Source organism: Hylobates moloch, unplaced genomic scaffold, assembly GCF_009828535.3.
Source record: "Hylobates moloch isolate HMO894 unplaced genomic scaffold, HMol_V3 SCAFFOLD_8, whole genome shotgun sequence".
Taxonomy (NCBI): Eukaryota; Metazoa; Chordata; class Mammalia; order Primates; family Hylobatidae; genus Hylobates; species Hylobates moloch.
The window spans coordinates 119373398-119394968 of NW_026652283.1; the positions used below are offsets into that span (position 1 = coordinate 119373398).

General features: G+C 39.4%; 1 protein-coding gene across 11 annotated transcripts in view; it reads right to left on the reverse strand.

The window, feature by feature from the left end:
* MSRA (methionine sulfoxide reductase A) overlaps nt 1-21571 on the reverse strand; it is a 374966-nt gene that overhangs the window by 326121 nt on the left and 27274 nt on the right. For 3 of the 11 annotated variants that reach the window (XM_032162489.2, XM_058441978.1, XM_032162493.2), the window contains exons 1-2: nt 6462-7108; nt 6187-6261 (exon numbers count right to left, since the gene is read on the reverse strand). The exons of 4 other annotated variants lie outside the window; for them this stretch is intronic. Coding sequence is in view for 1 of the 7 variants with exons in the window: in XM_032162488.2 (XP_032018379.1) it covers nt 6462-6474 (13 nt within the window). In the remaining 6 variants the exon portion in view is untranslated. Of the gene's footprint in view, nt 1-5981; nt 6120-6186; nt 6419-6461; nt 7110-21571 lie in introns of those variants that run through there. 4 more of the 11 variants (XM_032162492.2, XM_032162488.2, XM_058441977.1 and 1 more) reach the window with 4 other exon arrangements.

Consider the following 21571-nt stretch of genomic DNA (forward strand, 5'->3'; position numbering starts at 1 on the left):
GCAGGAAACAAATTTTAAAAACAGAAAGTCTCAGTAAAGACATAGCAGATAAAATACAATAACTGAAATTAAAACTCACCCTGTGAGCTAAACAGCAGAATGAAGATGACAGGAAAGAATAGGTGAATCTGAAGGTAAGAACAATAGAAATTACCCAATCTGAACAGTAAAGAGAAAACAGACTTAAAGAATAATCCACATCAAGCAGTGTTAGAACTATAACAAAGTTTTAACATTCACATCCTCCAAGTCTTGGAAGGAAAGGAGAAAGAGGGTATACCTGCAGAAGTACTCAAGGAAATAATGCCTGAAAACTTCCCCAATTTAGCAAAAGACATAAACCTACATATTCAAGAAGGTGAATGATCCCCAAACAGGATACACCCAGAGAAATCCACAAAAAGGCAAAACATAACACACTCCTTGAAAACTAAGGACAGAGGAAGATTTTGAAAGTAGTGAGAGAAAAAGGACATCTTAGCTGAAGGTCAAAACAATTCAAATGACAGCAGATTTCTCATCAGAAACCACAAAGGCAAAAGAAGGAGATACAACTGAAGTTACGCTGAAAAAAAGAAACTGTCAACTCAAAATTCCACTTTTGGGGATACACCCAAAAGAACTGGAAACAGGAGCTCAAATAGGTATCTGTGCACTCATGTTCATAGCACCATTATTCACAACAGCCAAAAGGTGGAAGCAACCCAAGTTTCCACTGGCAGATGAATGGAGAAAGAAAATGTGGTCTGCCCATACAATGGAGTATTATTCAGCCTTATAAAAGAAGGAAATTCTGACACATGCTAAAACATGTATGAATCCCGAGGACATTATGCTAAGTGAAAGAGGCCAGTCACAAAAGGACAAACACTGTATGATTCCACTTACATGAGGTACCTGAAGTAGTCAAATTCATAGAGACAGAAAACAGAATCATGGTTACCACGATTCTGTTGCGGGGTTTGGTGAAGGGAAGAATAGAAAGTTATTGTTTATGGGTACAGAATTTTGGTTTTCCAAGATGAAAAGACTTCTGTGGCTTGATGACGGTAACGGCAGCATAACAATGTGAATGTACCTGATACCACTTAAAAATGGTTAAGACAGTAAAATGTGTGTGATGCATATTTTATCACCATTTCTAAAAATCAAAAAAAAATTTTCTAAAAAACAAATAATATCTACCATTTATTAAGTATTTACTACATACCAGACACTATGCTAAGAGCTTTGCAAGTATTTCCTTATTTCTCCTCCCAAAATCGTGTGAGGGAAATACCATGATCCCTGTTCTACAAATGAAGAAATTAGGTTTACATAAGTTGGCCAAAGTACCACAACCAAAAAATTGAGTCAAAATTCAAACTCAGTTTGGAGCGATGCTGAGGAACATTATCTCTAACCCAAGATGGTAAAGGACTATCTGTTTCAAAGGCAGCTTTCCCATGAATACAGCTAAGGTGAAACCCTCCTGGGTCTTTGAGAACAACGTGATCTTTTCAGATGAGGTACAATAACTTAGAAGGGCTAATACGAAAAGAGATATAAATGACATTGATAGACAAGCATAAAAGAATGGCATCACTCCAGAGGGACTAATTCTTCAATATTTTGCACAAAACCTCCAGATCCACACGTAAGGGGTATTCTAATTGTATAAGACTCAGAAATTCTTAACTGTAAGAGAAGAAAATGTTCATTTCCTCTGATCACGTGGAATACAGAAAACGCACAGGTAACTTTTTTCACTTTCTGCTTGCTTTTGAAGAAATAAATTAACCTTAGCACAACTCACGGCCAAACTTTTAAGTCGAGCTTTGCAGGGGTGGTACAATTATTCAGAATCTGATGAGTTTCAGAATAAACTCCAGTACTCTCAGAACCTTTTCTTTCACTTGATCTAAATATCTACTTACTCATCCTTCCCTGTTTCACCATGTTCTCTAGAACACTCCTGATCACATCCCCTAGCCCCCTAGACTCCATGGTCAGATACTGGAACACTGCCCTCCCTGGCCACAGACCTTTGACCTTCTCCCAATACCTGCTATTCCAGTTCCAAGCCTGTATGCACTGCAGGACCTCCACAAACACAATGGGGACTTGGTACCTTCCTGCAGCAGATCAAGGCACAGGGCTTGGGCAGCAAACCAGAGGCTAAATTCCAGCCCCTCACCACCTTGGACACAGAAGCATACACAATGATCCTGACTCTGCCTCTCCCTCTCCTGGGCCTCAAAACCTCCCTGGAGAAAGACCGAGAAAGACACTGTTCAACATGAACTGGACTCAGCAACCTATTTACATCCCCTCATGCAGCCCCCCAGTAACACGTTATGCCCTCTCAATGCCTGCGGTTGCTGATACTGCAGTCTAATCCAGGACCCCACATTCACCCTCGCTCCCTCACAGGCCCCTGGTGCTGCAGCTACAACAGGACTGAAGCTGCTTGCTGGGCAGTGCCGTCAGCTCTGCACAACTGCCCTCACCACCTTCTCTGTCTCCATCCCCTCTGCCTTTGTCCTGCCCTCAAAAGAAACACTTTAAACTCACTGGGCACTCCACTGGCCTGCTGCATGCTCAGGCCAAACCACCAAGTCCTAAGGTACAATATGGGATCCTTTGGGAAAATGAGGACAGAGGGAATGCAAGACAACGGAGGGCTGGCCAGAGAGAAAGCAGGTGTCCAAGGCCACCCCACACCAGGCAAGTCCTTGTTTTATATCGTCTCCAAAGGCGAACTCAAGAGAGCCTAATATGGTCAAAAATAACGTGGCCCTCTGCTGCACCCCTCTAAACCCATAACCAGCAACAGAGAAACAAGATAAAGAAAGCACAGTGCTTCTTGTTTTTCCATCCATGAAGGAAAAAACACTCTCTTAGTCAAATAAGACTCAAGAAGATAATACTCTGGTTCACCACTCGGTTTATTTCTTCCATGAATACTTATTAAGTGGCCATTGTGTACTAGTCCCTCTGCCCAGCACGGCTCCTCGGATTACGTGGAGTAACAGGCGAAGATATTTGGTAACCTGAAAAGGTACCTACATTCATCAATTATTCCTCTCCTTTACCCAACTACACTAGGAACTCCTGTGGGCAGCAATTCTATCTTTTGCCTGGCACACAGCGAGTCCTCTGGGAGTATCTGCTGAATGACCTCAGCAGTGTATGCCCGCAGCTGAGACACTTCTCATCTCCGTTCCATGGGCCACCAGCTCTGCCTCATGCCTGGGCCACCAAAGCAGCCTACAAGCTCATGTCCTTGGATCACATGACTTTTATCTCCTCTTCAAAGATGAACCTATGCCTTCTTTTTGTATCAGAGAACAACTGCATGGAATAAAGTTAGGCCACTGAGTTAAATGCACTCTCTCTCTCTCTCTCTCTCACTCACACACATACACACACACATGAACCACTAGAATATAGAAAGTGAACTGATAGGTCCATTTAAAATACACCACACCCCCTAGGAAAGCTTCTTTCAAAGGGCCATGCTGGCCTCAGGATGTGGGATGGGCCTTATCTTCCTCCTTTGTCTCACAACAGAAAACAAAGGGAAGAAAAAAATCCCACATAAACAGGCCACTGTTGTTTACGTTGCAGCCACATCTTCGAAGGTTCAATTATACCTGCTTTGACATATGTAAGATCTAGCATGTGAGCAGTGGCTCAGTCTCAGTTTCTTCCTCCCTGATTTGAATTGCTTATTTTACATGTCTGTCAGAAGACTTGAACAACTCAAGTTTTCTGGCCAATAAAACGTAACAACCAAAATAGTCATAAAACAAGATTCTTACAGCTACGTGTAATATAACTAATCTCCTGATTTTTTATAATCACAATCTACAATATGTGTATTGTGTAAGAAAAGTGAACATATTTTGTTGAAATAAATCTCCTTATAATACTGCCTTTTTCTATCCAGGCGTTTAAATTTTCTTTTAAATCTATTCCCTCTTCCCTCCCCGTTACCCAAAATAACTCTATCAATAAAATATTAGCATATTTAAGTGAGTGCTCAATAAACATTTGTTGAATAAATGAATAAATGAGCGAGTAATTATCAAATACTGGACTAACGCTCCCTGAGAAGTTCGCATTAATTTGTAGAATAATGCGCTTCTATGTTCAGGTACATACATCAAAATGGAATTCAATAATAGGCTTCAAGTAGCAGTTAAATATTAATGCATTTCTGCCTTAATAATTTTACTTCGAAATATTATACAATTCAAACGACAATAAATATGAACAGAGATAAAGTTCATTTACAATTAAACCACTAGTATTTATATACTTTAAAATAAGATTTGAAATACTAATACTAATATGGAAATAGTTAATAACCTAAATGTCAATGTGTTTGTAGTACAAAAGGTCTAAATGTAAAGAAGCATGCATTATGTTACAACTAAATGTCTTTTTAAAAAAACGTTATCAACGCAACTTCTTAATCACACTTTTTTTAAAAAAAAGCTTGCACAAAGACGTGTCTATTATATCCAGTTTACAAGGAACATCTTTATAGGAGATTTTCTCTCAAAAATTTTAAGCTATGTAATGAGTAGGCCAGAGAGAATCTATTGTTAAGAAACTTCAGTGACTATAACAGCTAATATTTATCAAATTTTAAGTTTAATACACACTGTAAAATGTAGTTTTACCAGTACCGAAAAATTTAGTATTTCTTTAGGTGTATTCTTACATATTTAATTCACCTACTTTTGATCATACTGTTAGAAAATAATTGGACATGAAATAGTTTGGATATAAGTTTGTTCTGAGTTCGCTGCAAAGAAGTTAAGAAATCAGCTAGCAAAAATTATTTTAACTTCAAGAAAAAGTAGACTTAAAAATTAAATAAGTTATATATTTAGCAAACCTAAATGGCAAGAAGTTATGTTAAATGTTTAAGAAGTAAATGGAAGTAAATATGAATCGGCAATAAGACGGTCAGTATTAAAATGAAGCTCTAATTTAAACTTATTTGCTGAACTTTCTTTTTGTTTCATATATTGTTGTTTTTAGTATAGGCATGAATGATCCTGTAATCAATTTAAAAAGGAAGACTGCAGTCAGGCAAACATTTCCTTCCCAGTGCCTATCAGCATGTCTTTCATGTCTTGGCGTCCATTTTAGGAGTATCAGCGAGGTAGTGTATAAAGGAGCTTATTAAACAAAGGTTGTCATTTTGGCAACACACATAAACGTTAAGTGATTTCATTTTACTGAAAATCAAAATGTTGATTAATTAAAAAGTTGAAGAATATACTTAAGCTTAACTGTTCAAACACCTCTGTTGGATTTCATATATTTTTCAATCATATTTATATATTAAATGCCATTTTCAGGATTGCTGATGTGTCACTATAATTTTACAAAAAACATCTGAAACAATTGATCATTTAAGGCGCGCGATAATGGAAAGCTATAGACAGGTTTTTATTGTCGAAGGACTAACAAATCAATGATTACATAGTCAAAACAAAAGCACAGATCCAGGGGCAGTCTTTTATACTGCCCAAAATGATGAGTACTTATGTGAATAGATACAATTTTCCTGTATTCTTTCAGCATATAAAATAAAAAGAAAATACATGATTATAGGAAGTCATAACCTAACCCTACAAGTCAAACTCTCTTTAAAAACAGAATACTTACAACGAGAGTGGTCCACAGTAACACATGCCTTACAGTTAACCTCTCCTACAATAATGCTGATTTTTAAGAACAGAACTATCACAATCCAATCATAATCAGGCCTAATAGGAAGGATTTATTGTTCAGAAATTAGATATAAAGTATACATCTAAGTAAAACACCAGGTAGTATTAAAAAGAAAATCGGTAAACTTGCTAAATTTTTCTTCTACTTAAAATATTTTGAGAGAGCCAGGCTACAGTAATCGTTTAATTATAAAATCTAATCAACCAAAAATAAGGAATTTTTCTCCAAGTATTGCAAACACAGCTCACCACTTCTTCTCCAAAAGATTTAAATTTCTATTCTCTACCATTCCCAGCCATTTCTGCCAACATCATAAAAATCACCTTTCATCATTTCCTTCTCACAATGAGAATTCACTAATCACATACATCTCTTAGACATAGACACCTCCCCACCCACCTCCCAAAAATGGTTCAGAGCAAAGACACACAAAAAAATAATGACCAAGCTCACATTTCTTGTTTGCCCTTCAAGCGAAGTCTGGTGTCTTCAGCTTGCCTTTCTGGTCTTCAGTGTTGTCACTAATTGCTGGGGGATGTAGTTTAGGACAGCATGAAGCAGCAGAAATAAAAGCTGTTGCTTTAAGAAAACGTTTTCTTAAACACATGGATAAAACAACTTTTACTCTGACTTCCTGGCTGGGCTGCATAAAATCTTAGAAAGGCTCCTTGAAAAGTTAATGTCTATAAATGTCTAAAAATAAAATAAAATAAAATCTAAAAACTTACGTTCTGAACACATTCCGAAGGATGTCTTTCTGATTTGATTTGAAAGCAGGTTTGTATTGATGAACAAACTTTATTTTGTAGAAAATTAATACTCCCTCTAATTAGAAATTTGCCTTGCCATCTTCTATATTAATCCTGTCTCTCATGGTATAATCATACATGCAAAAAATCAAATATAGTATTTCCCAAATGCATGGACACTGTGGAAGCTTCGTTTTGAAAAAGGCTTTTATTTCCCTTAATACTGGTGACTAAACGTCATTGTATGTACCAACACTTTCAAATAGCCCAAGAGACTTAAAAAGCCTTCTAAGTTTGAAAACCAAAAAGTTCTGAGTTTTTCTGTACCCCAGGACGGTTTTCTTTCCTGAAGCTCAAGCCGAGAAAGCAGACAAAAGAAGCTGATTTGACTGAGCTGTGCCAAGTCTTGCCTTTTTTTCTTTCCTCAGCTCTCCCTCTGCCTCTCTCTCTCCCTCTTTCTCTCTCTCACTCTTTTGCTCCCAGTATGGCAACCTTCCGAGCAGTCTTGGCGGAGGTCCAGGCTGTGCCAGTCTGTCTGAATTCTTGTCTCCAAAAGATGTCCTTTGCGGATCAATTAATACATTTGAAAACAGGAAACCGTGGTACGGTACCCAAATCCTGGCACCAACGGCATCGACTTCTGCCAAATCACCTTACAGATTTCATGGTATCCTACCTTTCATAATTATTACTAACATGTTCCCGGAGCAATAATGGAGTACTAGAAGCCATTCACTGCTCGGCAATAAGGAATCTGTTCCCTAGAAATGTCCATATGCGACATATGCACAACCTGCAATAAATCAAATTTCTCCTGTGAGAAGAGATGTATGTAACTTTAGTAAGCACCACATACTGTATTTCTTTTTATAAGACTTGCTTTTCCTTGTCCTGCTGCAAAGACTCATGGGAGAATAGAAACGGAGGCATGCAGATTAAAATTAAAACTGTATGCCCAGAAATGCCATGCTTTATCCTATGGAGAATGAATATAGTTTTGATTGATTTGTAACTTTATTTTTAAGGAGGCTCTAATACAAACTGTACCTATTCAAAATTTTACTACAGATGTAGGGGGCAGAAGAGTTCTTTTAATAAAACAAATAACAATAAAAAGGAAAATAAAACCTCTAAGGTAAATTTAATAAGAATAAGTATCTTTTCATATTTTGACACCTCAAGTTCCAACACAGTCAATTGTTTACTGAATTCATATTAATACAATATAATAAGCATAAGTAAGTACTGTTTGCTTTTATTTTTACCATAAACACCTTTTGAAGCAAAATAGCCAGTCTGTGCTTCACACACTTACCTGGCTTAAGAAATCATTTTTACCTATGATGCTTGAACATAGAAGAGAGCCACATTCTAGAATCATCGTTTCATAGAAAGAACCCAGAAGACTGACTTCTAGTCCTTGATTCTGTCACTTTCTAATTTAGATAACTCAAGGTCTCAAACTGCTAATCTATCTAATCTCCTCAGGTTGCTCATTTACCACATATGAAAATCAGTGACTTCCTACTCTTTGCTTCCAAACTACTATGTTTATGCACATAGTATACCTTCATCCTAATTGCATAGTAATTACTTAAGTATTTGAGCTCTGCCAATCAAATGTGTCATCTTCACAATTAGGATCATGTGTCACTTATCTAAGAAAACTGAAAGTCTTGCACAGAGCCTTCCATATACAGGTGTTCAACAAATCCATTAAGTGAATAAGTTATGGGAACAGATCACATAAATATCACTCTGAAGTTCTATTAAGTAATACAACAGTGAAAGACAAAACCACATATTACTAAACCACAAACTTGATAGATCAAAAAAAATGCTACAGAGATATCATAAGCATTGAATTAAAGCACTGACAAAAGAGTCCCATGCTGTCCTTTCAAATAGGGATGATGAAATGTGGGCAGACTAACAGTGGATTTGTAATTCAAAATCAATAACCTGTTAGCAGCCAAAGACTAAAGAGAATCTTGAAAGCAGCATTGGAGAAGTGACTCATCATGTGCAAGGAATCCTCAGTAAGATTAACAGCTGATTTCTCATTGAAAACCATGGAGACCAGGAAGCAGTGGGATAACATAGTCAAAGAGCTGAAAGGAAAATAACTGTCAACCAAGAATTCTAAGTCAGCAAAACTATTCTTTGAAAATGAAGGAGACATTAAGACATTCTAGATAAAAACAGAGTTCATTACTAGCAGACCTGCTCTACAAGAAATAAAGGAACTTTTCCATCAACCTGAAATGAAAAGACACTAGACAGTAAATCAAATCAATGAAGAAATATAGGAGTAAGGTAACTGCAGAAGTGAATATTTTACAAAAAGTATAAATGTATTTTAAAACATGTAATATAGTTTAATTTTTTAAATATTCTTAAGCATTTCTAAAATATTTTAAATGGGATAAATGTACTCTTTTTTTCTAACTGATTTAAATGACAAAAGCATAAAACTGTTGTTATAAACCTACGTTGAAAAGCACACAATGTATAAAGAGGTAGTACGTGACAATAAGAGTAAAGAAGGAATGGAACAGAGCTACACAGGAGCAAAGTTTTTGCATATTATTACGTTGGTATTAATCTGAATTAGATTGTTATAAATTAAGATGTTAACTGTAATCCCCACGACAACCACTAAGCAAATAACTCAAAAACATAGAGGAAAATAAATGGCAAGGAAATTAAAATGTTACTTGAAAAAATATTTAACATAAAATAAGGCAGTAACAGAAAAACAAAAAAGACAAAGATACATATAATACAGCCAAATAGCATAAATAAATCCTATCTCATCAGTAATTGCATTAAACTTAAATGAATTAAACACTCCAATTAAAATACATAGATTGACAGAATGGATTAAAATTTTAAAACATAATTCAACTATATGCTGTCTACAAAAGACACACTTTACACTCAAAGACACAAAAAGGATGAAAGTAAAACTATGAAAAATACATATACCATGCAAACAGAAACCCCAAGAGAGCTGGAATGGTTATACTAACAGGCAAAACAGACTTTAAGAAAACACTTGCTACTAGAGATAAAGGAGGACATTTTATAACGCTAACAGGGTTAATTCATCAAGAAGAGACAACCAATAAAAACATACGTAAGAACAAAGACCCAAAATACACAAAGCAAAATCTAAAATAATTGAAGGGAAAAATAAGTAATTCAACAGTGATAGTTTGAAACTTCAATACCTTTCATTCCACAACTGCTAGAACAACTAGACAAAAGATCAGCAAGAAAACAGAAAACTTGACCAACGCTATAAATCAACTAGTACCAACAGACATCTACCAACCTACCCAACAAGGGCAGAATTTTTTTTTTTTTTTTTTTGAGACAGAATCTCACTCTGTCACCAGGCACAATCTCGACTCACTGCAACCTCCACTTCCTGGATTCAAGTGATTCTCCTGCCTCAGCCTCCCAAATAGCTGGAACTAAAGGCGCGTGCCACCACGCCCAGCTAATTTTTATATTTTTAGTAAAGATGGGGTTTCACAGATGTTGGCCAGGATGGTCTCGATCTCTTGACCTCGTGATCTGCCCGCCTCAGCCTCCCAAAGTGCTGGGATTACAGGCGTGAGCCACTGCACCTGGCCAGAATGTACGTTCTTAAGGATACATGGAACATCCTCCAGCAGACAGTATGTTAGGCTATAAAATGAACCTCAATGAATTTAAAATGATTAAGTCAAAGTGTGTTTTCCAACCACAATGGAATAAAAGTAGAACTCAACATGGACCAAAAAAAGAAAGGAAAAATCAGAAATATCTGGAAATTAAATAACACTCCTAAATAATGAAGAAATAATAAAGACTAGAGTAGAAATAAATGAAATAAAGAACAGGAAAACAAACACAGAGTATCAGCAAAGACACTGCAAGAGTACTACAGACCCTTTACCTCACACCTGTTAGAATGGCTATTATGAAAAAGATCAACAGAAACAAGTATTGGCAGGAACGTGGAGAAAAGGGAACCATCTACACCACTGAAATGAATATGAATTAATACAGCCATTATGGAAAACAGTATGGAGGTTCCTCAAAAGTTAAAAATAGAACTACTGGCCAGACACAGTGGCTCACACCTGTAATCCCAACATTCTGGGAGGCCGAGCCAAACAGACTGCCTGAGGACAGGAGTTTGAGACCAGCCTGGCCAACATGGCAAAATCCCACCTCTACTAAAACTACAAAAATTAGCCAGGTGTGGTGGCATGCATCTTTAATCCCAGCTACTAGGGAGGCTGAGGCAGGAGAATCACTTGAACCCGAGAGGCAGAGGTTGCAATGAGCCAAGATCCCATCATTGCACTCCAGCCTGGGTGACGAGCAAAATTCCATCTCAAAAAAAACAGAACTACCATATGATCCAGCAATCTCACTTCTGAGTATATATCCAAAGAAAATGAAATCAGTATACTGAAGACAATCTGTACTTCTATGTTCACTGCAGCATTATTCATAATAGCCAAGACAGTAAATCAGCCTAAGTGTCCATCAACAGATAAACGAAGAAAATATATACAGTAAACGGAATACTATTGGGCTTTTAAAAATAAGATTCTGCAATATGTGACATCACAAAAAATAATATGTGAGGCAAAGCACATAATTAGCTTGATTTAACTATTCTACAATGTATACATATTTCAAAATGTGTTGTACACCATATATACAGTTTGTCAGTTTTTAAAAGTGAATAATGAATATAAGTAAAAATTTAAAGCGATACAGACCAATATTCCTTATGAATACAGGTGAAAAAATTCTGAACAAAATACTAGCAGACTGACCACAGCAAAATATAAAAAGGATTATAAGCCATGACCAAGTGGGATTTATCCTAGGAATACAAGACTGGTCCAACATACAAAACTCAATCACTGTAAAATACCGTATTAATAGAACCATGTACAGAACCCGCATGATCATCTCTACACAGAAAAGGATTTGACAACGATGCACACACAAATGCCCACAGAATCACTGTTCATAATAACCCAAAATGCAAACAATCCCCATGTTCAGCAGCTGATGAACTGATACAATGTTGTCGGGCTATGCATTGGAATATTAGTCAGCAATACAAAGGAAGGAAGCACTGACCCATTTACAAAGGAAGGAAGCACTGACGCACGCTACGGTATGGACGGGCCTTTGAAAAAAGTATGCTAAATGAAAAAGCCAGACACAGAAGTCCGCCTATTGTATGATTCTATATATATGAAAGGTTCAGAAGAAGCAAATCCAGAGACACAGAACATAGCTTATTGGTTGCCGGGACCTAGGCAGAGGGAAGAACTGAAGTGACTGCCAATGACTATGGGATTTCCTTTCGGAGTGAACCAACCACTTTCACGGTTTAATGGTGATGTCTGCACAACAAAGTGAATGTATGAAAAACCACTGCATTGTACATAATAAAATGACAAGTTTTATGGCATATGAATCACATCAACTTTTTAAAAGTTGCAGTCCATCTCTCCAGTATTTACCGGTGTTACAACCCAAGATAAACTCACAAAAATCCTTTACATCCTCTTACACGGAGGCAATACTATACATTAGCTAAACCCTTATCCACCTGAATCTGCTTCAGGAATCTGCCCAGCTAATTCTAGTGCCTTACTCTGTTTTGACTTCTTGGTTCCATCCCAGCCAACTCCAGCATTCCTGGTTCTATCCATACATCGCTCCCTTCTGCCAGCTCTGTTGGTTATGGCTCTGAGAGCTTCTGCTCTCCTGGACTGCTAGGCCCTCCCAGAGGCATCCAGTCATTTTTGTGTTCCAACTCACACTGCCAGGCCCTAGGGAATTCAAAATTTTAACAGTCAGCCCCCTCTCTGCTTCCCAGGACTCGCTTTCCTCTCTATGTGCACTACAAATCCCAGCAGGCACACACAGCCCTTTTCAGTAGTAACCCAAGACCTGACTGATCCCCTTTCGTGCTGCTGTGGTTTGCGTGTGGTTTGCTTGTCCCCACCAAGTCTCATGTTAAAATTTGACACCCAGTGTGACGGTGTTGGGAGGTGGGGCCTCGGGGGAGGTGTTTGGGTCACGGGGGCATATCCCACATGACTGGATTGGTGCCATTCTCAAGGGAACAAGTGAGTTCTCATTCTCACGAAACGAGACTGTTTCTAAAGGAATAGATTTGTTCCCTGAGAGTGGGTTGTTACAAAGCCAGGACGCCCCCTGGGTTTGGTGCTTCTTCGCAGGTGCTTGCTTCTCCTTTGACCTTCTCCACCAAGTTTTGATGCAGCACAAAGGTCCTCACCAGATGCCAGCAGATGCTAGTGCCATATTTCTTATACAGCCTGCAGAACTAAGAAGGAAAAAGACCTCTTTTCTGTATAAATTATCCAGCCTCAAGTATTCCTTTATAGCAACACAGAATGAACTAAGACAAATACCTACCTCTTGTACCCGCTGTGGTTTCCCCTCCTAGCCATGTCCTTGGACAGGATGCTGCTTTCTATACCCACATCAGACACTGACCATGGGAATGTGCAATGGCAAATTCACAAATATGGGGCATTTTCCCTCCAGTTTTTATTGTTTACCTGATTTACTGGTAGCCTCAAAACCTTTTGATTCAAGCTCAAAGAGGTGAAAATGAACACAAAAAGGGAAATATAAAAGAAGGCGATTGTTAGGTTTGTTCTTTTGCTCTTTTAAAATAAATAAATTTTACTGTGTATTTTTGAGTTTTACAATGTGATGTTATGGGACACATACAGACGGTAAAATGGTTACTGCAGTGAAGGAGACTAACATACCCATCATCTCAGAGTTACTCTGTGTGTGTATGTGTGTCTGTGTAACAAAAGCAGCTAAAATTTATTTATTTAACAAAAATCCCTAACACAATTTTATTAACTTTAGTCATGATGTACATTAGATCTCTCGTTTGTCCAACATATGTTTTTTTTATCCTTCCATCTACATCTCCCCAGTTCCTCTCCCTACCCGCAACCCATGGAAACCACTGTTTTATTCTCTATGTGTGTGTTAATATTTGAGATCTTTTTAAAAATATTTCATATAAGTGAAATTATGTAATATTTCTGTGTCTGCTCATTTCACTTAGCATAACGTCCTTTAGGTCTGTCCATGCTGTGGCAAATGGCAAGATCTTCTTTCTTAAGGCTACTATTCCATGGTATACATATACCACATGGTCCTTATTCCTCCCTTGACAGACTTTTTTTTTTTAGACCAAGTCTCACTCTGGTGCCCAGGATGGAGCACAGTGGTGTGATCTCAGCTCACTGCAACCTCATCCTCCCAGGTTCAAACGATTCTCCTGCCCTAGCCTCCAGAGTAGCTGGGACTGCAAGCATGCAGCCACCACACTCAGCTAGTTTTTGTATGATTAGTAGAGATGGGGTTTCACCATGTTGGCTGGGCTGGTCTCGAGCTCCTGATCCCAAGTGATCTGCCCACTTCAGCCTCCCGAAGCACTGGGATTACAGGTGTGAGTCACCATGCCTGGCCAATTCCTCCCTTGATAGACATTTGTTTCCACATCTTGGCTATTGTCAATAATGCTGCAGCATACACTGGAGCGCAGACATCTTTACAAGGTAATGATTTCATCTCCTTTAGGTATATTCCCAGAAAAGGAATTACTGGGTCATATGGAAGTTCTATTTTTAACTTCTTTAGGAACCTTCATCCTGTTTTCCATAATGGCTATACCAAAATACATTCCCACCAACAGTGAACTAGGGTTCCCGTAGTTGGCGGTTACAGATGGTAGCACGGGGAAGTCTTTCTACAGACTTAACAGAAGTCTCTTGAGAGTGGCAGAAGAAACAGGAAGTCAAAATGAACAGACTTCCTCTATACCTGGGGTTTTTCAAACTTCCTTCCAGGGAGCCCTAAAGTCCCCCAGACGCTGCAGGGCTTTGACAAAGGACAAAGAAATGATAAGAAGGTGAGGTTCTAGATCACCCCTGCATTAAGTGAAGTATTTGCCATTAAAAGTAATGGTAAAAACCACAATTACTTTTGCACCTACCTAATTCTTCCATTTCTGTGATTTATATGTATGAGGTTTACCTGAGATTTTGACAAAAAGTCTACTGCATTTGCAGAACCCATGAAAATTAAAATAAGTTAAAAATGTCTGTCTTAGAAGAAGTTTAAAATCCTTTGCTTTAAGCCAATCTCAGAAAACACTCCCTAATGAAATAACCTAACAAGAAACCTCGAGGGTATGGCACTCTCAGAATATTTACAATGTGAACTAATATTGTCATCTGAGATTGAAGACTGAGACAGGCAGCCACTCCCCCAACCATATCAAGAACAGGCCTACCTAGCCAGCAGCACAGAAAATGGAAAACAACTGAATGGACCATTTCCCTACTTTCTTTCCCTCTGGAAATTTAGATCCTTAGAGCTACAATCTGAAACCCCAAAGAGCACAGATCTGGTTTCTTTTCCCTGCTATTCCTTAAGTGTTAGACACATCCATTCACTCGAACAATTCTCTCCAGCACTCTCTGAACAACCACTACTTGCCAGGCATGAACCAAGGGATATGGAGCCCCTGCCATCATGGAGCTCAGGACAGACAGAGACACATGCAAACAAATCATTATAAATACAGGCCATGCATGAGCTGTGGTAGAAGCACAGACACGCTCTCCCAGGGACACAGGAAGGAAACAACCTGTTCATGAGTCATCCACCAACCAACCAAATACCTGTCATTTCACTTAAAGAAAGCAGTTTTAAAAACATACTCATTTTATAGGTATTTGTTGTATTTATAGTATGTGGAAATTAGTAAGGCTCTGGGAAATACACAGGCACATCAGAAAAGCGCCAACTCTCAAGATGCTTAAAGTCCAGTAGGAAGGTAAGACACTTTGCAAACACAACCATGCTTTACACATGACAATTCTTATTATCGAAACATCTCCCAAAATCGTGTTTTCCATGTTGCCTCCCTGGTGTCATAGAAGATAAACTTCCTTTCCACAAAGCTACAGTGTGGAATTCTGAGGGCCCTCCTTTTAAGGCCTTGCTAAGGCCAATCCAAATTATATCCATTCTCTTCCTCTCTCCCTCCCCTTCCCTCCCTCTCTCCTCTCCTCGGCCCAGATCTCTTCACCTCTGCTCTCCTCTCCTTCCCCTCCTTCCTTCTCCACCAGTATATACATAGTCATTACTTGCATTCATTGATTTACTAAGTATTTACTGAGTACCTGCTATGTGTGAAATATGAGGTTAGAAGCCACGATGGACATAAAAATTAAATAAATGAAAGATGAAATCATGTATTAATAACAACCACCACAATAAGCAGCACTTTGCACTCTTTAACTTACTCACTCCTCACCCAAGCTTTGGAGGAAAACAGGTATTACTTTATGGATGAGGAAACTGACATCCGAAATTATGTGACTTGTCCAGACCATCAGATTCATATCTAGGGTACAAAAATTTAATTCAACCATCCCAGGTTTCATTATTTAATGAATTCACAAAGCTGGAATTAACACAGGTGCCCTCATACATCCAACTTCCTACTTAACAGTGCTTCTTCAAAGGCTAATTGGCACCTCAAACTCAACTTGGCCAAACCAGAACTCTTGATTTTTTTCTCAAAAAACTTCATTCCTTTCTCAACCTTCCATTAAATGGTAGCATCAATATTCAACTGCTCAACCTGAAAACCCAAGAGTCATCCTCAATTCATGCCTCATCACCCACTAGAAAGGCTATTAGGATAAACACAGACAATACCAAGTGTTGGCAAGTATGGACAGAAACGAACCCTCATACACTGCTGGTGGGAATATAACATGATAAACAGTTTAGCAGTTTCTTAAGAAGTTACACTGATCATAGGAACCAATTATTTCTACTCCAAAATCTATCCATGAGAAATGAAAACATGTGTTCAGAAAAATACCTGTACCTTCATAGAAGAATTATTCATAATACCTCAAAACTGGAAACAATCTGAACACCCAGCAGCAAGGTCTATCTGTTGCCACTAAGGAATAAAATGAAACAATTACTAGTAAGTGCAACAACATGGAAGAACCACAGGAACATTATGCTAGGTGGGAAACTCCAGGCAGAAAAGACTACATGTTGGACGATTCCTTTTCTATGAAATTTATCTTTAAAAAGATAAGTATGGATACAGCAGATCAATTGTTAGCTGGAGGCAGGCGAGCAGACTGACTGCAAAGAGGCAGCAGAGAACTTTTGGGGGTGATGACAGTGTTCTAAAACTGGACAGCATTGATGGTTTCACAAGTGTACAAACTTGTTAAAAAGCGAACTCCACTACTTTACAAGAGGTGAATTTTGTGGTACATAAATGATACCTCAATATGGACACATAACAGAAAATATTAACATAGAAAGCATGCAAGGTACTGTATCAGGCCTTCAAGGGGCTATTGAGATGACTAAGACACTGTCCCCACCTAAAAGAGCTTCTGCTCATCTTCTTCCAGTTGCAGAAACAGGACAGATCCATGGAAGTTATTAGATGTCACGTGGCAAGAAATGACTGCCAAATACACACAAGAGGCACTTTCTTGAGCCCAAGAAAGTTTGGAGTTAGAAGAGAGGCCTGGAGCCAGGCACTGGGGAGGCCTTACAGATGATGTTCATCTCAGATGGTGCCATGAGGATGAGTGGAAATCAGAAACGTGGAGCAGAGTGGGTATTCTCAAGAAAAAACCCCAAGACAGGAATGCACAGGGTGTGGCAGTGATCAGTGGGCTGTCTGGCTAAAACAGAGGCCCACAGGAGGGCAGAAAGAGCCCCAGGCCAGCTAAGAGCTGCCAGAGGCCCGAAGCACCCACCCCTCACACATGTTCCTCAAACTTCAGGCATTTCAGCACTGTGTTCATGATTGTTGCCATATTGAAAACTATAGTACAATTTATTTATGATTTACTTGGTATGTTTTTAACTCACTTCTTTTTAACCTAGATTATTAAAGGAAACTTTACAATAAATATAAAGGGGAACAGCATCATTTGCAAAAATAAAATTTTTTAAAAATAAAAGAATGTTACTGAAATCGCAAAGCCTGTAACTACCTCTAAACTTGAGACCTATTTCTATTAAAAAAGAGGATAGCAAGTATTGAAGATTTAAAACATTCTAAAATTTTAAAACAGCAAATTCTAAAAGGATAGGGCAATAAATGTAATAACCAATTTTATTTAGCACTTACTATAGCCACACACTGTTCTAAACACTTCTCCTTTTGTGTCATTTAATCTTCATAATAATAATACCTACCTCATCTGGGTATCATCAACCCCATTTTTCACCCTAGGAAATTAACGCAGAGAGACCTTAACTAGCTTGAGCAAGGTCATGTAACTTGCCCAAGGTCATAGAGTAATAAATTTCAGGGCTGGGACTAAACCCAGATAGTCTGTCTCCAATTTGTATACCTACCCACTACCAATGAGCCAATCCCCACGTGAAATAATATTCAGGAAGGTTTACACGGTTAAGATCTGTTTGATGAGCTAAAAGAAGAAGAGACCAGAAGACTGTTGCAATGATCCAGGCATCAGATCCTATGAGTCAGTGGAGCCGGGAAGGGGTCACTGCCGTTAGCTGCAGACAGCAGAGGGCTGCACAGAGCAGGAGCTGGGCCCCTGCCCAGGGTTCTGGCCAAAAGGCAAACCTCTAAGAATGAGGCTAAGGCCCAGGTCAGAAATGCAAAACCTACTGTGAAAGAGAAGAGCTAGGAACACCACCATCCGTAGGAGGCCACAAGTCAGAACTTGGAAGCGTGGACAAGTCGCAGGGAGAAGTCGGAGAGTACCCCATAACCAGCACGTGCAGCAGTAGGGTCACTGAAACGCCAGCCCCTGCCTCAACTCCCGATGGCACCCAACAGCCTCTTACAATGTGACACTGCACAAGTCCTTGCACATTTCACTTCCAAAACGTAATATTGATACGAAGACCTCAATTTTATTTGTAAATGGATTTCAGGTCTTTCAAGAGCACAAAATTTAGCTGTACCTTGGCCTAAATCCCCTCTTTGAAATTCAAAGTACTCACTTAGGACTGGGATCTAACTCTCAGAGAAGGTATTTTAAAATTAAAATTAAGCAATACATTTAAATGCTATTTCCAAGCTCTGACAGGTCTGAAACATCGTGAATACAGACACCATTAATCCACAGACATCAAAATTGTGTTATTACCTTAAATCTTCAAAAATCATTGTTCAGAGAAAAAAACAGGATAGCGTATAAAACTGTCAGAGTAAGAAAAAAAACAAAACCTCTTTGAATAAAATTTCCTCTGCATAGTTTAAAAGACTCAAAAACTTAAAAACAAATGATCTGGAACTGCCCAATTTGATACTTAACTCAGGTTTTGTTAAATAAGCAGAAAAATTAGACATTGTAGGTTTCTGATTCACCCTTGAAAAAATGTGATTTCTTATTTCCCTGGAGAAAAGCTTTAAGTGCATCAATAGATTTCTCTGGATATCAAATATTTCTCCATCATTGTGAGTAAATTATATTTGGATCAAAATCAGATGGATTAAATTTCTCTTAAGATACCCGAGAGATTTCTAAAATACAGGGAAATGTGTCACATATCTAAAAACAGTATTTTAACCTAATACCTCCATGGAAATGTCTCTCAATTAGAGTATTAGCCAGAAAACAAATCTGAAGTGAGTTTTAGATTTGACTAATTCACAGTAACTTGTTAAAACTAGATTGTCATTTGCTGATGTTAAGATCAAATTCACAATTTTTTGGGCCCTTTAAAAAATCTCTGGAAATATGGCTTTATATTTGTTTTTAAGGCAGAAAAAAATGTATCTGAGTGATAAGTTGGATGGGAGTCACAATTTAAATGCTATGTATGCAACAAAGAATGTAAGTATGGTTACGTGCTTCCAAATTTTTGATAAATGTACCCCCAGTCAGTGCCATCAGATTGGAGGCTTAATTATTCTCATCTGCGTTATTTTTGGCTTCCTGACTAGACTATAAACTCCTTAAGAACTGAGATTATTAACTTTTCTAATCATCCATTAGCACCGTGCTGAGCACATCTAGTCGTTCGGTAAATATTGAACTCCTACTCTGTTCACGGCACTTTGGTTGGTGCTCCAGGGATAAGGTGATAGAGTGAACACAGTCCCCCCTTCACAGGAGGAGTGAGTGGAATAAAACACAGTCGTGTGATGGGCAGAGGGGGTCACAGCACACTGGAATGGAGATCACAGAGAAGGAGCCCTCAAGCCCCATCACCACCTTCTTTTGCCTGTTTGGTTCGACATGCAGTTCAAGCTCCAAGGTTACACAATTCAGTGCCAGGTCAGTGTTTAAAAAGTCCCATATTTGCTTGAGAAAACAACTTGGTAAGATTTGGCAGTAAAAGACGAGACCCTTAGTGCACGGATGTTAGCGAGAACCCACGCCAAATAGAAGTGCTCCATCTGTTTTGTGGGAGAAAAGATGACGTTATGTTTTCTGAGGAGGGCAACAGGAAGGAGGGCTGGGAAGGAAGGCGGACGGCTTCGCCCTCAAGCAGGCAGAAGCTGTGAAATGAGGCTGCCTTGGCAGCGGGAGTAACCACGGTTAGAGGCCCCCCTCCCGCGATGTGTGTAGTGTGGCCCCTCCCCCACCACTCCTTCCCCAGTCTTCAGGAAAGTCTAGGACATTCTCACCTGTGTTATGGGTCAGGTTTTGTAGGGTTTCTTTTGTTTCGTTTGTTTGGTTTTTGTTTTTGGCAGCAGGGTTTCGCACTGTCACCCAGGCTGGAGCACAGTGGCGCCATCACAGCTCACTCAGTCTTGACCTCCTGTGCTCAAGCAATCCTCCTGCCTCAGCCTCCTAAGTAACTGGCACTACGGGTGCACATCACCACACAAAGGAAATTGTTTATTTTTGTACAGTTGGGGGTCTCACTTTGTGGTCCAGTCTAGTCTCAAACTCTGAGCTTCAAGCAATCCTCTTGCCTTGGCCCTCACAGCGCTGAGATACAGGCTTGAGCCACCAAAGCCATGGGTGAGGTTTTGATACAAAATGAGACAAGAGTCAGCAGAGAGGGTAGAATTCAGTGGTAGAACATTTGACTGCAGATCAAGAGGTCCCCGCTTCAAATCTGGGTACCCCCTCAATTTCCTTTACATTGGCCAGGTGCAGTGGCTCACATTTGTAATCCCAGCTCCTGGCACTTTGGGAGGCCAAGGTGGGCAGATCACCTGAGGTCAGGAGTTCGAGACCAGCCTGGCCAATACGGTGAAACCCCGTCTCTATTAAAAATACAAAGATTTGTCAGCATGGTTGTGGGCACCTGTAAGTCCACCTACTCGGGAGACCAAGACAGGAGAACTGCTTGAACCCAGGAGGCAGAGGTTGCAGTAAGCTGAGATCATGCCACTGCACTCCAGCCTAGGTGACAGAGTAAGACTCCACCTCAAAAAATAAAACAAATGAAAAGAAAGGAGTCAATTCAGTGTGAAAAAGAGATAGCATGTGGGGATGCCCGAACCTTGAGGCGGAAGTAATCATGAGAACACAACCCCCCTAGCCACACATACACTCTACAATTTAGAGAAATGTTAAGGATGGCTTCACATTCCCATGGTAAGGAACTAGGGACTAAGCCAAGGAGCAGGAGGCCCAAATGGCATGTGGGTTATAGAAGTCAGCTACAGGATGCCAGGTTCAGATCACCAAAGGAGCACCAGCAGCCTTAGAGCAGGCCCCTCCACGTGGAATCATCCACTGCCACGTCCGCCTAGTTCTTATATGATGCCTCCCGATCAACCCCTTCCTGCTGTTGCTGTGGACGGCCCTCCCAACTGGACCTTGTGTGTGGCCCAGACAGGCCTGCTGTGCTGGCTTAGCCTGTGGCCCTGTCCTGCCCTGCCCTGCCTCCATTTTAATCCATGTTGTGACATCCTGCCCAGGTATCTCCCCAGCATCCAACCTCAGCCTGTTTCCCATGAGCTACTTCTCTGTCAAGACAGTTTATCTGGACTATGCTTTGCCCAACACCCTTCTGCA